Genomic DNA, 19,758 nt, shown 5'->3' with positions numbered 1-19,758 from the left:
TCTGAATATCACTTTATCAAAAAGTAGACTGTTAACCAAGTATAATAAAACAAGAAAACCATGAGAAGAACATGGCAATAAAAAACGCAACTTTTCCCATACAGAATGTAGATTTAAGAAAAAAAACAGTTTTCTGAAAACTGCTGTCCCCACCACCCCAAAAGAAAGTGAAGATTTTATAATAAAAATTACTTGCCCACCTGTTCTACAGTAATCAACCCATCTGAAGGTTCACATGTGGCCTGTGAAGGCAAAAGTTTACACAGTGTCCCTAAGAGCAGAGATACTTCCTTCATGCTTCTCCAGCAACATACAAGAACCATCTGAGCTGTGACGTCACATGTTTGCTTTTCTTTACCTTAAAAATAAAAATCAACAAATGTAATAGTGTAACTCAAGATTCTCAGATGTAGAATTGTAATTTAAACTTCATTTAGCCTGATATTCTTACAAAACACAATTAACTCTGAAAAAAATTTCTAAACTTGCTAACCCAAAAGACATTTCAGTTTTGCTGACCCTAATTGCTTCCACTCCTGAACACTCACTGTACTTTATTCCATTTGGAAAAAGCAGCAGTATACCATTTTACCAGGAAACTGCTATTTTAAAGAGTAGAGGTCTTTTGGTCACAATTGGTATTCACCTGCACACTGAAGTATACAAACACCTACAACTTTGGAGCCAGGCTCCAACAAACTCCACGTCAATCATCAATCCATCACTCACTGTATGTTACTTGATTTTTAACGCAGGTGCCCCCATAGGAAGAGGCCTGGCAAAGGCAACACGTTTCTAACGCAACATCCCCATCTGGTGGCCACTGTGCCACTTTAACATATTTACAGACTTCTTTTCATGAAACAAAACATATGGCCTAACCAAAACTATTTTAAACATAGGAAAAAACATGTGAGGAAAGAAAGTTCAAATATTTAAGACTTAAAAAGCTTGCATAAACTATTAAATTTAAAAATGTACAGATATTCTATAAATTTATTCTGGCACACACTAAATATGCCGAAGTTTACAATTTCTTTATCACTGTAAGGCTCAATTTCATAGCTGCTATTCATTAAAGCAGACAAATACCATCTAACATTTTACCATCTTTCAAACAGAAGCTTCTGCTTATGTAATTTCATGCAACAAGTTTTATTGCATGAACATATTCCCCACTAGTCTTGTGTGCACTGGAGAGGGAAATCACACTAACACCTTTCAACAAGAAATGCATTAAAAGCGTTGCTTGACAGAAAAAGTGTTAAAGATTATCTGGCCAGTGCAGTTAAGGCAATAGAGTCTAGGCAAATATCAAAACAACTCATTTTCATTTGTGCTCTAAGAGAGAATAACCACAATCTTCCAGAAACACAGTGAAAACCATGCTGATGAATAACTAGCTTCTGACAGATTTATTGAAGAACTGAAACATTATACGGAGCAAGTAACTTCCAATTTTGATCACCCACATAAAATGCCTGCTCTATAAAGAATATCTTGATTTAATTACTAATACAGCATTGGATTTACCTCTCATTTCTGTGCAAATATCTTCCATTGGCCTGTGGTCAGCCAGCTTTTCAGACTCTACTTTGCAGTGTTCTTTCAAAATCTTTGCTTGCATAAAATAATCATTCGTGTCCTGTGGTTGTATCTCATGCAGAATCATCTGCAGACGACCTGCACTTTCTACACATTAAACAAGAGGAATATTTTAGATAGTTTTGGTTTTTACTTCCAGTTCTTTATACAAATGTAATTCATTTTGGGTATGTAAGTACAAAAGAAAGCTATTAGCACTAAAAAACAAATATAAAACTATGGTGATTACGAGGATTAAGGAAGAAAGAACACTGGACTTTACAGTCATCTGTTTTGAAACAAATGCAACAACACAATCTGCAAATGTTTTTTTTTAGTGCAGAAGTCAAGACAAGCTCTATTAGAAGACAAAATTAAGATCATGACATAAAATGAGAAATTGAAAGGGAGGGGTGCTAGCTCTAGTTCTGAATCACTGCAAGACAAACAGAACTTCAGGAGCTTCAAATTTTAACAGAATTCTTTTGGGGTTTTGTTTGTTTGTTTACCTGAATCACTATCCATTGGAATAAGACCCTCTGGTGATGAGCTCTGCACTACTGGTGATACTACAGCAGAGAGTTGGTATGACATCAGAATGAGCCTGGTCACCATTTCCTTCCATTCAGCTACCAATGTCAAGTTACTTTAAAAAAAACCAAAATCACAAACAAAACCCAACACAACACAGATTAAAAATAATTTCATATTTAAAAGAAAGAACTGAAATTACAAACACTTCCACAACAGTACTTAGGAAAACTATAAATAGGGTACAGTTTGAAAAGTCCTAAGACTGAGTTTAACACATACAAAGGAAGTATCCAACAGCTAGCTAAACAGTGGAGCAGCCAGTAAGAGTTCCAAAAGCCACAGGTACTGGAGTTCATTACAAATAACACTGTATGCTTTTATGTTCTCCTGAGCACCTCCTCCACTGTGCTTAAACATGGAGTTACAACTTACTATTTAGTAGTATGTTTTACTTACTTAAAAGGTAATTGCTGCAAAGCCCCAGTTATACAATGCACTCTCCCATACATTGGGAATGATGCTGCTGCTTGAAGCAGAGACTTCTTAGCTTGAAATATTTCTTCTTCAACATTCACCAACAAAAGCTTGATAACTAAAATTTTGAAAAGTACAGATTTGCATTATACATACATACATACACTGTATTTTCTAAGAAACAAATCTGCTTTAAAGAAATAGGAATAAAGCCTGTTTACACAATAATTCAATGGAAAATGCACAGCAATTTCCTGGTTTACACTTTTTATTCTTTTGTCATTTAAATAAACGTTATTGCTGATTTTCAGTTACCTAAACTCCAGCAATATTTGTTATAGTCCATTTAGCCTGTCTATCCGAATCAAACAGTAGCTGTGACAAGCACAGCCCAGATCCTATACTCGCGGACAATCCCACAGCTCATGATGAAGTCAAAACAAGCGACCTACTACATACTGAGCCAGACTTCACCCTTAGAGCCAGGTTAATACAACAAATAGTTCAGCAGAATATTAAAGATCGGAAATTTACAGTTAAGTATTTGAATCTTACATTAGCCACTATAGAACCTGCCCAATTTTCAAGGATACATGTGCCTATTTTATTTATATTTATACCATGCGGCATCTCGGTGTCAGAATCAGAATGAATTCCAACAGACCCAAATAACAAACTACGGATAACTAACAACAGAAGATCTCTATAACAATGAGACATGAGGTCACCCATGTATTTGCTTCATTTATGGCAACCACAACCATGTCTTAAAATCACGATTTCACTGCATATGAAGAAAGTATTAATATGCCCCTGTAGAGAAGCCAATAATGGCACCAAAAAAGTATACTATAGTGAGTTTACTACAAATTACATCCAATGCTTTATTACAAATAATTAATTTAAGGATTTTAGTTTTATTGCAAATCACAAAAGGTGAAGCAAGTCTGTTTAACGAATTTGTCAAATCTGCCAGATCTAGAGCCTCTCAGCTTTCTTCCAGAAGCACTAAACCAAAGAAAAATATTCCACATGTGAACAAAGCCTAACTACTGCAGAAATGTATGTGCAGGACTGCAAACCACTCAGAAAAATGGTTCCAAGAGAACAGAGCTCCAAGGGGAGCTGCAAATATTAAGTACTGGAAACATAACACAGACAAACAACGGCTGCCTCCGCTCTGGGTGCGCAAACTCTTAGAGGAAGCAGAGGTTCCTTTCCTACACTTCATGTGCACAGCTTCATCAGGCTAGCTACCAGGGCCTCAATGTCACTTTCCCTCTGATCAAAATAATAACGAAAGCCACCTTCTAAGAACATTCGATAGCCTCAACATGAACAGGACTAGATTAAGATCTTACTTTAACAGCAAAACAAAATATACCTAAAATCCTATTGGAAATAAGCATCTCTTACTCATTATGCCTCCTACCAAAAGCCTTAAGGAAAAGCAGTAAGGTTTCAAATAAATATAAAAAAACATGGGGGTTCATTTCCCCAAAAGCATACCTGCTAAAGTGTTCTTCTCCACTGTACTTTCTGATGTGTTTTCATCCATCTGGGGATTATGCTCAATCCATTTTCCTAAACAAATATGCTGTAGTCCTTTATGATGTACTAAAAAGTTCAACAAATATGAAGCAGTGACACAATCGTATGGCTTGGTACTTGTGCTAAGATCCATCGCTGCTTGGAATAGGAGATCCAGATTTTCAGAATCCTGGAAAAAACCCAATATTGCTCATTTTATTGAGCTTCCATATTGATTTCATTAAGCTACTTCGCCCCCTGGAATCTGAGAACCTGCTTTTCAATATGTTTGCTGGTACATATTTCTAAGAAACACTTATTTTGTATACTCATCACCTTACACTCAAAACATGCATGTGCATGTATTTAGCAAAGATACAATTACATACACACTGAAGATGGGGACAGTCATTTATAAAGCAGTTTTCAAACACGCTGCACTCACAGGAAGATTTTTTTTTTGTTTGGTTTGGTTTTTTTTTCAAAATACCATGTTTTATCTGCTAATGGACATCACAGAGAGGCATAGTTTATCAGGAAGCAGTATTTGTTCACCAGTACTTACGAATTTAAAAGTAACTTTTTATGAAGTAATAAACAGAAAAATCAGTATCGAGTCAAAGGGCAAAATTTGGGAGAAATCAAAAAGGATAATCACATAATGAAATCTGAGACCAATCAGAATGGAAAAGAAACACAGAGCTGAATTTCTTAAGATATAAGAGTAACCAAGTCAAAATGCTTCAATCATTTACAAAGGGAAGTCACAGCTAAGCAAGGAGCTTGCGTTAACTATTTCTCTGATGGTTCATAGCCATACCCAAAGAACTTCCCAAACTCCTTCATCCATTAGTGAAACAAGCCTCCTTAGGTAAGGGCAGAAGCTGTGTAAAAACATATAGAAGATGCTAGTGATGAACACTACTGCAGGCAACTTGGACCAACTTCTGATTTTCAGGAATTATGCTTTGTAGCTAATCCAAGTACCTGGTATCATATAGAACATTCATCTTTCATGAAATTACTCCCTTTAAACTATTTTTAATTACATACCTGTAAATTAAATGCAACATCACGTAGTTTCATCAAAAGCCCAAATGCCAGAACTTTTACTTCCTCAAAAGTACTGGCAAAACACTGGATCAAAGTTTGGACACGAGTGGAATCTATCTCCTTATCCAACTGAAAAACTTGTGCCTGGCCTGTTCAAAGAAATCAATGCCTTACATAGTTTTGCTGTAATTCTTTCCAGAATAAGCACTGTATTCACATTTTACTTAGCTATACTTAAAGAAGCATTAAAATAAAATCTTAGCTGAAGCATTAGTTTAATATTACTTCTGTTAATAGGTCTTAAAATGCTATGTTTACTGTTGGAAAAAAAAGTTACCATATCAAAAAAAGGACCCTCAGTAATAGAGAAAGTAACTTATTGCCAAAACCAGAATCCCATTTATTCACATTAAATTCAGGATTGAAAATAACCTTTATTTTAACTTTGCTTAAAAATTCTTTTCCTGGAAGTATGTAATATTAGAAAATAATTCCTCTCAAAAAAAGTGTAAAACTTCAGGGTGTTTTGGGGGTTCTTTTTGTCATAGGAATAATCCCCTAAAATGGAAGCCATTGCAATTTTTTACTTTTAATTTAGATTTAAAGGAGTCATGACTTCTGGCAACTGACCTAATGTAAAGAAGCCAGAGATTTTAAGATATAAAGAAGTGCACCACATTCCAGCACAGAACACAACAGCAGCTAAATCTCCTTTATAAAAGTAATGTCAGGCTTCTGAAATCCTAAAGTTGCTCTTATAAACAACTCTCAATACAACTTCCTATTTTAAAAAAAAAAAAAAAAAAGCAGCAACAATATACCACAAACTCATAATAATAAAATTAACGTGTTCATGATTTATCAGGGGTTTTGAGAAAAGATCTACCAAAAAAGCATTTTTCTTCCCTCTCAAAATCAACTTTATCTTACAAGTCTCATTTTGTAAAAAAAAAAAAAAAAAAAAAAAAAAAAAAGATACAATTTAAGACTGAAAACATACTTTTATGTTGGCCATATGATCCGGAGACAAGATTTAGCAAGACCATCAACACTCCAAGGCTCTAACTAATACTACTTGAATTGGGGTTGTCATAACATTGTGAAGAAAATTTAAAATAACAGCAGCGTAACATCATAAACTGTCCAATTAAATTGTTCCTTATTTAGTATAATAGTATCATGAGGATATGCAAGTCTTTTCAATCAGGAGTTTTTATAGTCTCAACATTTTAAATTACATATTATCAAGATGTTAGAACAAGAGAAGAGGGTAAAGTTATCAAATATATTAAATCTTGTCCAAAAGTTTTCTTCATAATAACAAAAATTCATTGAAAAACCTTGCTAAAAAACAGCCTATGCAGGCTTTCCAATTTATGGAAGATATTCAACAGGCCACAAGTATTTGCATTTACTTCAATATTCCGTTTTCCAATAAAACTTACTATCCTTCCTTCAGGTAAAATGAAAGCAACACAGGAAATGCCATAGAAATTGAGGACTAAGAATACCATTTTACTTTGACAGAAATTGACCAGCCGGCATAAAAGAATCTTCTTCAATACCTCCCATTCCTACAGCCTATAAATTAGGCTTCTCACCTTTTGGAACAGAAAATATTTCTGCTACTGATCCCAAAATCGTTAGTGCAGAAAATCTGGTTGGGTGTGATGAACCAGGAAACAGCACCTCAAAAAGTCTATCACAAACAGATGACATGAAATCCTGAAAATCACAAGAAAAATTTTAAGACAGTTTACTTGCTGCCCTACAAAAAAAGTCTAAGTAATTGAATGCAGGACATTCTGCTTTACATCTTACCCAAAAAATTATGACCTTACAGTTAATTTTGGAAGAATGGGAGGCCTACCTTCATAGTACTTACAAATTTCTTGTTTCCTAGAGTACAGTGAAGGCTGGACAATCTTTTTTTTTTTTAAAAAAAAAAAAACCCAAAAAACACCACACTTTCCCTTCCCCACTCCCATAAAAAGATGGCCATGGTATTAAAACCTTGAAAATTAGTTCAACAAGAAAAGCAGAACTCAAGACAAGGAACAGTTTAACACAAAGAAACTGATTATATGAGCCTTCAAATAGGAAAACAGGACAAATACAAAAGAAGTCTTCGGAAGTCTTCGTGCTGAAGCTCTGCGATTCATTCTCTCACTGATCATTCTGGAGAGCTAGAAAAAGGCTGAAGCTCAACAGATCTCTATTTCAAGTCCAAGTAACGCACATCATTTAAAACTTGCTACTAAACTGCCAGCAGCTCACAGGACATTTACCTGAAAATTTTAGTTTGGATTGGGGGTGCAGCTCCAGTCATTCCCCACTTACTGCTGTTTCAGTTCACATCATGGAGCAATCCCTCAGAAAATAACCTTTATTGCTTTTGGACAAAATTAACCTTAAAGATACCCTCCAAATACTAATGGGCACTCAGTTCATGAGACAACAGTACATTTAGTCAAAATTAACTTGCATAAGTGCATACAGAGTGGACAAGGTCCTCAGTACTGTTTTGCTTTACAGGTTTCTTCCTTCTGCACTGCGCCAAGGAAGGTTTAGATTGCACATCAGGAGAAATTTCTTTACTGAAAGAGTGGTCAGGCCTTGGAACAGGCTGCCCAGGGAAGTGGTGGAGTCACCATCCCTGGAAGTATTTAAAAGACGTGTAGATGAGGCGCTTAGGGACATGGTGTAGTGGGCATGGTGTGTTGGGTTGACGGTTGGACACGATGATCTTAGAGGTCTTTTCCAACCTGTATGATTCTATGATTCTAACACTGACACAGCCTACCTTACCCAGAGGTGTTCTCAAGAACAATGAGCTATCTTTCAGAAATGCTATCCCCCCTCTTGTATCTGTATCTCTAGCAGTCTAACTTACTTTATATTGCTGCAAGATCCCCAAAGGATGCCTTTTAGTTGAGTTTTCAAGTAACTCTTGCTTGGTTTTATTTTGCTCCAATTTATAAAGCACCTGGGAACTTTCTTGTATCCTACAAAACAACTTTTAAAACAAAAGCAAAACATAGGTAAGGGCAAGAATCATTGACCGTTAAATAAGGGAAAGGGGAATTTTCAGCTTATTTTCCAGATCATATTGCTTGTAATTTTTAAAAAGTTTGCATGCCGTATAACACAGAACAGATCCTTCTCTCTCCACTCCAAAACCAAGCTTTTTGCTCCCCATCTCTCTTGTGACCAACCTTTTTCCCCTCCCTCTGCACCTCCAGCACTTTCTTCCATCTTCCCCCTTAAATTCATGCCTAGTCTTCTCCTCCACCTCCCCATTTTCTGTGGAACATATGTTCCTCTATAAAAAAAGCTCAATTAATGCATGTAATTTTTATAGTTTCAGTGTCTCTTACACTGTTTGAGTTTAACTCACCTCAGGAGTGCCTCCCCCAGCTCTTTTATTACCCACTATAATTATTTCTTTTCTTATTACATTCCCTCTAACACCATTTTTCCATCCCATATTCCTCAGTCTGCACCAGGCAAGAATGGAAAGAGATGGACTTCTCTTTTGTTTCTGCCAAACCTATTCCCTCATCTTTCCCCCACCTCAAATTAATTATTTTCTCCTTCCACACTGCTTTCTTTTGCCATTAACATCTTCCAAATACATGGTTTCCTCATTTTATCCATATCCTTCTACCATCATCTACATGTGACCTTGGAACTTCCACAATGTTGACACACTCAATGCCTGCAGACTGTAACAGCACAGCCACATGTCACGCTGTTCCCTTAATATTCCTCCACCTTGTCTTCCAAGTCAGGTTGCTGAGGCTGATTAAGAGACTTTGAATTTGCCTGACATCTGGTAAGTCTACGTAAGCACACTCTTAGTCCATAACAAAGGCAACACAAGGTTCATTGCTTACTCTACAGCACATTGCTTTGCTATTGGTAAAGTATGCATATGCTGACAGGTTAAGTAACACTCACTACCATTCACGATCAAGTTACCGCTCCTATCGCTTAATTTTCTGTTTAAGCCATCCTTGCCTGTGATGACTTATCACCATTCAGTTGGGTAATACATGCAACATAGTCCTGGTCTTAAAGCTTCTACTCTTTCAGATGAGCAACTTCATAACATACTCAGTAGAATTTTTTTTTTAATGCTATGTAACTAACACAATAAGCACATTAGACATTATTTATAGTTTGAAATTACCTTTCTCAGTAAAGAACCTATCTGTTGCCTTACTGAAGGAGACTGGCTGTTCAAGTTGTACATCATAAAAAATTGAATTAGTTGCATTTCTTCCATAGACACAATTTCTGTGCTACGATGGGTTTCACAAAGTAAACCTAAAGCATCAATGCAAACCTGAAAGATATTTAGATGTTAACCACAAAAGAGTTACAGGCATTTATGACAATACCTTTATTTCAAAACAATGCTGACACAGTATTTAGGATCGAAGCAATTCTTCTAATTTAAAGGCAAAAAAACCCCATCCCTTTACCTGATTGTGCTGATGAACTAGACCCTGTTTTATACATTCAGTGGATACAAGACCATTGTTCATGATATTTGAAAGTTCCAGGTGTCCGTGAGCCCTGGCTGTTCTTAGGCATGCCATTAATGCTCCAAGAGCTCCTCTAGTACCGCTAGAGCCTAAAGAAAATGAAAACCAGTAATAATTCTAGTTTGATTAGCACAAACAATGTACTAATTGCAATGCTTGTCAGAAACTCCCACTACTTCCACAACATGACCCTTACCCCCCTTTTATTTTTTACCCCATAAACCCTGAAAGACAGCGTCTGTCATAGATTAAACTCGTTCTAAATCGCCTGGTTCCCAAAAAGCTTCGTCTTGAACATGTCGTATGAAAAAAGGACCTTGTGAGGTCTCACAAGCCCTTATTTTAGAATCACTAGATTATGTCAAAAACTACAAGAGAATCGTAAATCTCATATCCACATATTTGCAACAAAAAACAATCTGTAAAGCCCTGTTACTGGACACACCTGTGCAAGAAATAACAGCAGAATAGAAAAATAGTAGAAAAAAATACTGATACGTAACAAAGCTTGGCATGTAAAGAGAACAGTAAGGCACTCACAGTTAGAATATTAATTATTTTGCTCATAGCATGAAGACACACTTACGATTATTATGAATTCCACCTTGAAATACTAACAGCAATGACAACCATCTGGAATTTTTCTCCCAAATTAATTCTAATAATGATAATAGATCAGAAATCACATTTCTGAGATTTTTTTTTTTTTTTAAAGAACAATCATAATTACAAATACGATATTTATTTTCTTACCTAGATGAGCATCTGCAGAAGCCTTAAGAATTCTAATCATGTAGCTCAGACTGTCAGGGCTACATTTGAGCAATTTTGGTAAATAGTAATCTATTATATAAGTAGTTTGGTCATGGTTCCCTTCACACAGTATTACAAGAAGAGGAGAAACCCAGACGTCATGCCATTGGTCAATCCAGGTGCTTTCTTGAAAACTCAAAGCAAAATGGGCTTTGTGATTTGTAAACATGGTTTCCAAAAGATCACTAGCATAGGGTGCGAGAGACTGATCATACATCACGTCCAAGATTTGTACTGGAATTGTTCTGTCCAACTGTAGTATATTTTCAGTGCCCACACACTCCACAAGACAGCCGAGAGAAGCATATTTCCCTTTTACATGCCATTCCAAGCTTAGTAAACGCTTTATCAGCCTTGCAAAGAATGGGTCCGATTTTTCATTGGATCCAGTAATGGTGGTTCGGTGTATCTGAAGAAGATTCTTGAATATCAATTTGGTTTGATGTCTAACAGCATCCAGAGGGTGTTCCCAGTGTGTATAAATGTATTCCAGCAGCTTCCCAATTAAGTCCGAGTTCCCATTAAGTTTGATTTTTAGATTTGGGGAGCCTGAAATGAGGGCAGCCAGTGCTGAATTAGTCCAAATAGCAAGGATTCTAGACAAAGACGTTGCCATACTGGATTCTTTTAACCTTTTAAAAAGAACCAACAAAAAAAGTTAATTATTTGCATTTGTCAATTTTTTCAAAAAATTATTTCTTTATTTCAAAATAATTATTAATCACATTAATTTACCTCACGCTAAAACAGGTAAGGAGACACTAACCATTCATCGAAGAAAAGGAACTAATGCAAAAAGGAGATGATGAATTGGACATTGCAAAGTGTATGCTTAGTTACCTGACATACTGTTAACTCGTCACAGCTAAAACCCCTTAATATGGGGAAAAGAAACCTGACAAGCCACTACACTTGCTATTTTAAAAACAAAAATAAAAATTAATATCCACATGCTAATATTTGAGCAGCATTATGTTATTGCATGCTTCTTGAAAATATAAGGAAAACTTTTCATCGCCATATAAAACCACAAAAATTGAGTACCATATGTGCAAAAACAAAATCACAAAATTGACCTCCAAGGCAGGAACAAAGGTTGAACTGAATACACGTTTTAATCTCCTGTCCAATAGTGCTGGTAGTCCATTAGATGCAAGCAGTCAATGCTCGCAACCAGAAAAAAAATTAAAACTCATCTTACTTCAAGTATTCCACTCATTGGCACACTTTGTTTTCTTCTGTACTTTTAAAAGCATAGGAGGTGACGTCCTGAAATTAACAACTGATTCTGCCACACCTTACCATCAGGTAGTTGGTAAACTAATCCCACTTATATCAGAAAAACAAAATTTCATTTTAGCATACAAGAAAAAATTGTAACTTACAACTATCTATGCAGTATATTTTTCAAACTTATAGAGTTATTCTGAATATACTAAAAAGATGACATGATCTGCAGCACAAACAAACATCATTACACTGAAACCATCAAAGAGAGATTCCACCAAGACCATATGAGCCATGCAAAAATACAAGTAAAAAGATCAACCCTCTCCTCCCAAACATGAAACAATAAAAATCAAAATACAGGCTTACTCTGAACTCAAAGACAACAAGACTGATGCGGTATCTAGTAATAGTTTCTCTCCATTTTCACCCATGCTGCCATTCTTCCATTCCAGCATAGCCAGTGCTCCATGGCAAAGAAAGAGAAGGACGGAGTCAGGGAGTTCTTCTGTACACAGAGTCCCACAGTTACTCGCAAACCACGGTGGCACGCCTGTGTGTTTCATTGACCCAAGAAGCAAGTCACTGATCTGTAATAGCAAAATAACACCTATTACAGGATCTCAGCACAGGAGAAAAGCTATTTCGTGCATAACTGAGAATCTCAGAAGATCTGAAGAGATTTCCTGTACATTGTTTTTCTCAAATTCAAAACCCTAGTTGTCTTATTTCATACGGCAAGGAGAGAATAAAGGATTTACACTCCAACAAAAGACTGATAGAGAGGTTGGCAAGTCCTGCTATCCGTATCAGCAAAGCCTCTGAACAACACTGGTGGTAGTACTGCTTAACACCACTATGACATTTCACAGTCTTTTGCGAAGAAATACACTTACCAAGGAAGGTAATTCTTCAACTGGCTCATACATAGCTTTAGTAAACAGAATAACAGCCAGTCCTGAAGTAGTCTGAACAGTTTGCAGGAGAGTTGCTACATGGCAGAGAAAGATATTTCACATTAGAGTGCAGCAAACATCGTGCGCTAGAACTATGTATCAAAATTATAAAGATGGTATTGAATTTTCCTAGAGTATCTGTAATTGTATAATCACAAATCTGTAGTGTCCGCCTGGATAGCAAGTATCAGTGAATTTATACTCTAGTGTAATAGGAAACTATTAATACCTTTTAACAGATAGAAAATATAGAACTGCCACTAAGACAAGGACGACTGTGGCAGAGCCTATTGTCATTTATATTAAATTCTACTATACAAAAATACCTGTATAAGAAGTAAACACAATTAGTTATAGTGCACCAATAAATAGTTCTGACAGCATAATTCATACAGATATATAAATTTTTGGTAGGCAAGACATTCGGTGAGTCTGAATAATACTTCTGCTAGTTTCTAAATTATTAGTAATAGAATTTACCTTTGTTTTTTGTAGCAGGACAAGTTAAACCGTACACTCCAAAATTACGATCTAGAACTCATAGCTCGCTGAAAGACCTACTACTGCTCCCACTCCCATTAATCTCTGCAGTTCAATTTCCTTTCAAGGTAAAGTAAGTTTTTATACATACACGATGTGTTTACTACAAAGATAACAAGACTGACTTAATAAAAATATTTGGTTTTGAATGTTATTAAACTTACCATCCATTAGGAAGGTTGTGGAGCTTTTCAGTAAACTGCACATACTTTGCCAAATAAAAGAATCATGGCGTTTCCAAAGACTTCCCTGGATATTTTCTTGTAATTTCTGTACAAGCATCATTGAAACTTTAATGGCTATCAGTAAATCATGCATCAACTGAGTCTGAACAATACGATTTCCATGATTCTTTCTGTGGAAAAAATAGACAAACATGCACAGAAAAAGGAAATGAAAACCATTCTTTGCCATCCCCATAAAACTACATTCTGCCAACTTCAGATAGAATTAATGGTAAAAACTAATTTATTGTTTGAGTTGACCAGACACGTAACTATAGGAAAATAAGAAGCAGACTCAAGGGCGGTGTTTTAAAATGAAGTTAACAAACGTAATGACAAATTCTGCTACAGTTTCTGCAGGTCCCTGTGACAAACTTTCACTCATTTGATTCTGCCTGTGCAGAGCTGAACTTTTCCATAAACTTTCCAAAAAGACCAACAGAACACAGCTCCTTTCTCATTTTTCAAGCAGTTCCTCCATGCACAAAGCATATTTCTATGATTCGACTTTCTTCTAACATAAAGACAGACAACCTGTAAACTTTTAATGTACAAAACACTATTAAGCACGCTTGTCCTCTGGGTACATGATGAGAGACCACAGTGAAGAGGCTTCACTTTATGCAATGCTGGAAAATGTCAAGATATTAAATGATTCTGCTGTGACAGACTAAACAGAGTATCAATACTGAATTAAACATTCAGGGAAAGTGGAAGAGTATTACTCTACCTGAATTCTAGTAAGTGTACCTATTAATTACAGTGTTCAGTCACAATTCAGATAGCAAAACCACAACTCAAAGGCCTCCCTTAAAAGCAGTAGCTCTAACAGTACAAGTGCCTTAAATATTACCGCCTTTAATTTTCCTCCTTTCCTCTCTTATTTTTTATCATCATATCACCACAAAAGAAAAGAAAATCAGCAGGTTTTATTTAAAATATGTGTAATTGTAAAATGACATTCCCATCTTTCATCAATGTATGGCTATCAAAGCGATATTCCAAACCATACCAGATTACCTTGCAAGAGTGAAATAAAACCAGATAAAATACAGCTTATATTGAATTGACTTGCCTGTTTTCTTCCTGTATGTCAAGCAGCGACTTCTGCAGAAACTGAAGAACTAGTGAAAATAATTATGGTATGAATTTAGTTGAAAGAGAAATAGAACAGAAAAATTCCAGCAAAGCAATCACACATACACATCATACCCAGACACAATGAACAGTTATCCATATAGTGGTGTTTCTTCCACTCCGTCAACAAATTAAACAGAAATTACAGTGCAGATCCAAAGATGCGATGCTAAAGCAAAACCTCAAGCTGGTTTGCAACAACCTGGTACAAAACGAGAGTTTCCAACTCACTTGGTCTAATCCTGTGAGGTATTGAGAGTTCTAGTTCCTCAGTGAAAAGCTGAAATTACCAAGAGCTAAAGACAGAGCAGCAATAAAAGGCCCACCGGAAACTGTGAACATTACCCGCATGCTGAGGGAACAATATGTCAAATTATCCCATACTACCAGACTTCTGCCAAATTATTGCCAAACAAAATTCTTGCCACAGTAGGCCTGGGCTTGCTATAGTCAAGATCGGCTGTTAACAGCACAGTGTTACCACATCCAACTTCATCATGAGGCAAAGGACAGAGAATACCTCACGTAAAGTAGCATCAACTCTCCCAGCCCTTTAAGAACCACTCACTGGTACCTTTTCAGATTTATATCTAGGGCTGCTGAACAAAGCAAGGTTGACCCCTGGAAACTAAACATACAAAGCAAGGGAAAGTCTTTGAGAAAAAAGTACCATGTGAGGGTAATAGCTACTAAAAATTAACCAGGAGGAAATTAGATCGGATAGATCTTTACGCCTACCTCATGTTACTTCTGCATACACAACCCTCCCCTCAGTAATCTACAGTGAAACTTATTTTACTATAAATATAACTTTACCTTCTTCAAACAGGTTCTTAATACTTGCTCTACCTAGAGGAAAGAAAATACATTTTAACTAGTGAGTACTAGCCAATAGTATCTATTTTACATACATAAAGATGTAAACATTACTTGATACATGCCACACCAAGATGCAAACCAAGGTTGAGCAAGTTAAAACAGAAGACAATATATTCAATGTCATTGTACCTAAGCTGAAGTCCTCCATACAGGAAGCAAGGTTGTCCAGTACTTTTCTGTACAAATATACGTCTGTGGTTTTCAGTTCTTCCCTAAGGCAACATACAAAGCTTTGTACAGCTAACGTCATAAACTCTTCAGGAAGACAGTTTAGTGAACTGCAACAGTAAGAAACAGCACGATCAGTTGGCTCACACTGAGGTGTTAAATATCTGCTTGACTAAAGTCAATGTCAGGTAAAACTCCAATAATAGATAGATGTTGCTTCCTGCATGAAAACGTATTCTGTTTTAAAATAAACACACACGTTCAAATTTTGCAGCTAGAAAACCTGTCAAAGGGGTGTAAAGCTCTGGCATGCAACCAAATACAGGATGGAAGCCCTGCTTCTCTCAGCGGGACAACAAATGTTTCCTGACATAGAAATGAAGACAGCTAAGCATTGGATCTTAAAAATGTTAAGGCTGTAATAAATTCACTAAAGAAATACAACATAATTTTGCAACAGAAAAATTTAATTGAAATAAAAATAGGCACAAGAAACCACAGTTTAGTTATGATTTCTTTGAACAGCCTTCTCTTCACAGTCAAAGTTGAGACTTTTTTTTTAACAAAAGTATTTTAAATTTCTACTCTAATACTGGATTTTAAAATTCAAAGTGCTAATTACATACTAAGTTGTCTTTCCAGTAATGAAACAGATCAAAATAATACTTCACTTTGAAGTTATTTATCCAGTGATTATTGTATTATTTATAATTAAGATTTTTAACTAAGCAAGAAAGAAAAACAGTACATATTCACATATCAGTATCACAAATTATCAGTAATTAAACTACAGCAATTTGTAGTGCACGACAAATTACTGACTTCCAGGTAAGGAGAGCATTTTTTTTTTTTTTTTAAAAAAAAAAAGGCTCACTGTTCAATTTTTTACCTTGCTAATACTTTTTTCAAGGGATTCTTCGCACCCAGTGAAAAATATGTCTCTCCCAAAACATCCAAACAAGCTTTAACCATGGGATCACATGCAGAGTTTTGATCCATCTTCTTTACCAATGGCACAATCTATAATCAACAGAACACATGATCAACAAAAACTCTGGATATACCCTCATCATCAACAGAGGCAGAATTCCCTCTCATTCAAGCACATGGTGCAAAACTGTCCTCTTTTTACCATATCCTGTTGAGTTTCAGGTGTTGAATAACATTCCAAGAAGACCTCTGATACTAAAAATACACAGAAAATAGGAAACTTGGTATCACTTGCCTTCCATCATTTTCAGTAACTGTAGCCCTTGCTTATTTAAGTACTAGAACTACATTTCTACCTAATGCACGTGCAGCAGTAACAACTGCTTTTTACCTGTTTCCAGGAATGTTTAAAACACTATAGAGTTTATTTTAGAATTGCATTTCCCATTAACAGTGCACATGACACTGTCAGTTACCAAAAACCACACTAACAACAGTGAAGTCTTACTTGTTTAATACACTGAATCTGCTGGATGCCATTGCTCAGCTGCGCACAGTGCAGAAGCAGAGATGCCAGGTTTTGCTCTCCAGCCTTTGAAAACCCTACATTTGGAAGAAGAGTCTCTTTTTAGAAAGGAATTACAATAAGCAGTATAAACAATACATAATTCATAACAAGAAGTCACTGCTTAACTCTTTTTTTTTTTTCCTGTTCCAGTAAACCTACTGGTGCCACAATCCCGTAAGTCACTTTACGATACCTTAACACCAATTTTTTTTCTAACAAATGAAAGAAAATACAAGTTTCACTGCAACGTAATAGTAGGCCTCATCTTCAGTACGAAGTTTCACAAAATCACAGCATGGTTGAAGTCAGAAGGGACCTCTGGAGGTCACCTGGTCCAACCCCACTGCTGAAGTAGGGTCACCCGGAGCAGGCTGCCCAGGACCACAGCCAGATGGCTTTTGAATACCTCCAAGGATGGAGACTCTCCAACTCACCTGGGAAACCTGTGCCAGTGCTCAGTCACCCTCAAGGTAAAAAAAAAGTGTTTCCTGATGTTTAGAGGGAACATCTTGTGTTTCAGTTTGTGCCCATTGCCTCCTGTCCCATCACTGTTCAACACAGAAAAAAGCCTGGCTCTGTATTCTTTATGCCCTCCTTTCAGATTTTTTTTTTTTACACATTGATAAGATTCCCCTGAGCCTTCTCTTCACCAAGCTGAAGAGTCCCAGGTCTCTCAGCCTCTCCTCATAGGAGGGATGCTCCAGGCCCTTCATCATCTTAGTGGCCTTTTGCTGGACTCTCTCCGGTATGTCCATGTCTCTCTTGTACCAGGGAGCCCTGAACTGGATGCAGCACTCCAGGTGTGGCCTCACCAGTGCTGACTAGAAGGCAAGGAGCACCTCATAGAAACTTTAGTATACAAATCTCGTATTACTCATTTTTGGTTGTTTTTTTTTTTTAAAGTAAAGATCACTGGAAGTTTATCTCATCAAACAAAAAAAACCCCACAAAATAAAAGAGCATTTGAACAGTATCTTTAAATCAAATTAACTACAGAAAAGACTGGGAAAATACACTCAAGATGATCTCCAGAGATTCCTTTCAACCTCAACCATTCTGCGATTCTTTGAAATTCAGTGTTATCCCACATATTAAGGCTAGTACTTCAGGTAGCACTGAATTAAAGGCCTGCCAGTGGGATCACAAGTAGGACCTTCTACCACCTTCATACCAATGATAAAACAAAGCAAAGAGCTTTCAAACCAAAGACACGGTGCTCTAAAGGATTCTTTTAACTCTGCCAAGGTAAGAAGTCATTGTCATTACGAAGTAAAAACAAACCACAAAAAAGCAAACACACCTAAAACCCACAAAACAAAAACACCAGAAATAAAACATAACAAGAAAAAAAAACAAAACCAGATCTATTTCAGTAGCTACTCAAATGCATTCTACTAACAGAAAAGGAAATTACACATTAGTTCAGAAAAAAAGACCCCACTTACTCTGAAGTTTTTCAAGCTGCTGATGATCAAGAAAGAATGCATCTACCTGAATTTCCTTCTTCTTCTTTAAAACCATTTTAGTTGATTAAAAGATACCTGCTCAAAAAAAAAAAGTCACATTGTTTAAAAGCATAATTACAAACACTTCCTATTATAAGGGTCTGTTCACTGTCCTGAAATAATGTTTATTGCATTATCTGTGCAATTTTTTCTTCAAGACAATAGCTCTCTTCAATTTTATCACCTTCAACTATTTCAAGCATTTTGTCCAAAATTCACCCAGACTTCATGACACAAAATGGCAGACATAGAAAAAGGGACTTCAGGATTGGCTGGATGACTGACAAACCACCTCACTGGAGTTTTTACTGCACTTGTTATGTAGTCTGTGGCTGGATCAGAATTTGAAAATATCATGCAGAAGCACGGGAATTACACCATTAAACTTTTGTTGCTCTGTTTTACAGTTCAAAACTCATTTAACTTGTATTAATGTAAAGTTAGAACTGTGTAGCAAAGCAATTTTGTTTCTTTACAACATACCAACCAGTTCTGTGTTCACCATAATGGACGTTACAAATAGCAAGTTATTTTTCTTCTTTAAGGTAATGGCAATATAATATGCACTACAGCTTCACTGACTTATGAGACCATTATCACAGAACAGCTGAAATTGGGAGGGATCTCTGGAGGTCATCTGGTCCAATCCCCTGCTTAAGCAGGGCCATCTGGAGCCAGTTACCCAGGACCACGTCCAGGTGGCTTTTTAATGTTTCCAAGGATGGAGATTCCACAGCCTCTCTGGACGACCCATGCCAGTGCTCAGGCACCCTCGCACCACATCTGGTGCGTCCCGATGCTCAGAGGGACCCTCCCGTGTTTCAGTCTGTGCCCACTGCCTCCTGTCCTGGCACTGGGCACCACTGAGAAGAGCCTGGCTCCATCTTCTTTGCACCCCCCCTCCACATATTTATATACACTAAGATCCCCTGATCTTTTATCTAGTCCCAGTTGATAGTGATCACAAAGCATAACTCCTTTTATGTTCTTCTAAAAACAGGTGGCCCCAGCCTTTTTCCCCAGGCAGCGGGCACCGCATGACAGCATTCACCAGCGTCCCAGTGCCCGGCTGGGCAGCGAGGCCGG

At 36.7% G+C, this 19,758-nt stretch overlaps 1 protein-coding gene across 1 annotated transcript in view; it reads right to left on the bottom strand.

The window, feature by feature from the left end:
* Positions 1-18,704, bottom strand: part of THADA (THADA armadillo repeat containing) — a 166,036-nt gene extending 147,332 nt beyond the window's left edge. Inside the window, exons 1-20 of the mRNA XM_075146933.1 lie at positions 18,613-18,704; positions 17,108-17,202; positions 16,559-16,689; positions 15,631-15,779; positions 15,439-15,471; positions 14,557-14,609; positions 13,426-13,612; positions 12,662-12,756; positions 12,135-12,355; positions 10,479-11,170; positions 9,663-9,814; positions 9,368-9,523; positions 8,069-8,191; positions 6,777-6,900; positions 5,176-5,324; positions 4,102-4,312; positions 2,575-2,710; positions 2,094-2,230; positions 1,534-1,692; positions 201-358 (exon numbers count right to left, since the gene is read on the bottom strand). Coding sequence (XP_075003034.1) covers positions 201-358; positions 1,534-1,692; positions 2,094-2,230; positions 2,575-2,710; positions 4,102-4,312; positions 5,176-5,324; positions 6,777-6,900; positions 8,069-8,191; positions 9,368-9,523; positions 9,663-9,814; positions 10,479-11,170; positions 12,135-12,355; positions 12,662-12,756; positions 13,426-13,612; positions 14,557-14,609; positions 15,439-15,471; positions 15,631-15,779; positions 16,559-16,689; positions 17,108-17,202; positions 18,613-18,688 — 3,237 coding nt within the window. The 5' untranslated portion in view covers positions 18,689-18,704. The remainder of the gene's footprint in view (positions 1-200; positions 359-1,533; positions 1,693-2,093; positions 2,231-2,574; positions 2,711-4,101; positions 4,313-5,175; positions 5,325-6,776; positions 6,901-8,068; positions 8,192-9,367; positions 9,524-9,662; positions 9,815-10,478; positions 11,171-12,134; positions 12,356-12,661; positions 12,757-13,425; positions 13,613-14,556; positions 14,610-15,438; positions 15,472-15,630; positions 15,780-16,558; positions 16,690-17,107; positions 17,203-18,612) is intronic.
* Between the last annotated feature and the right edge of the window lie 1,054 nt (positions 18,705-19,758).

The sequence above is a fragment of the Calonectris borealis genome, chromosome 3 (genome assembly GCF_964195595.1).
Source record: "Calonectris borealis chromosome 3, bCalBor7.hap1.2, whole genome shotgun sequence".
Taxonomy (NCBI): domain Eukaryota; kingdom Metazoa; phylum Chordata; class Aves; order Procellariiformes; family Procellariidae; genus Calonectris; species Calonectris borealis.
The sequence above is the reverse complement of the archived record's forward strand: the minus strand, read 5'-3'. Positions and strand labels throughout refer to the sequence as shown.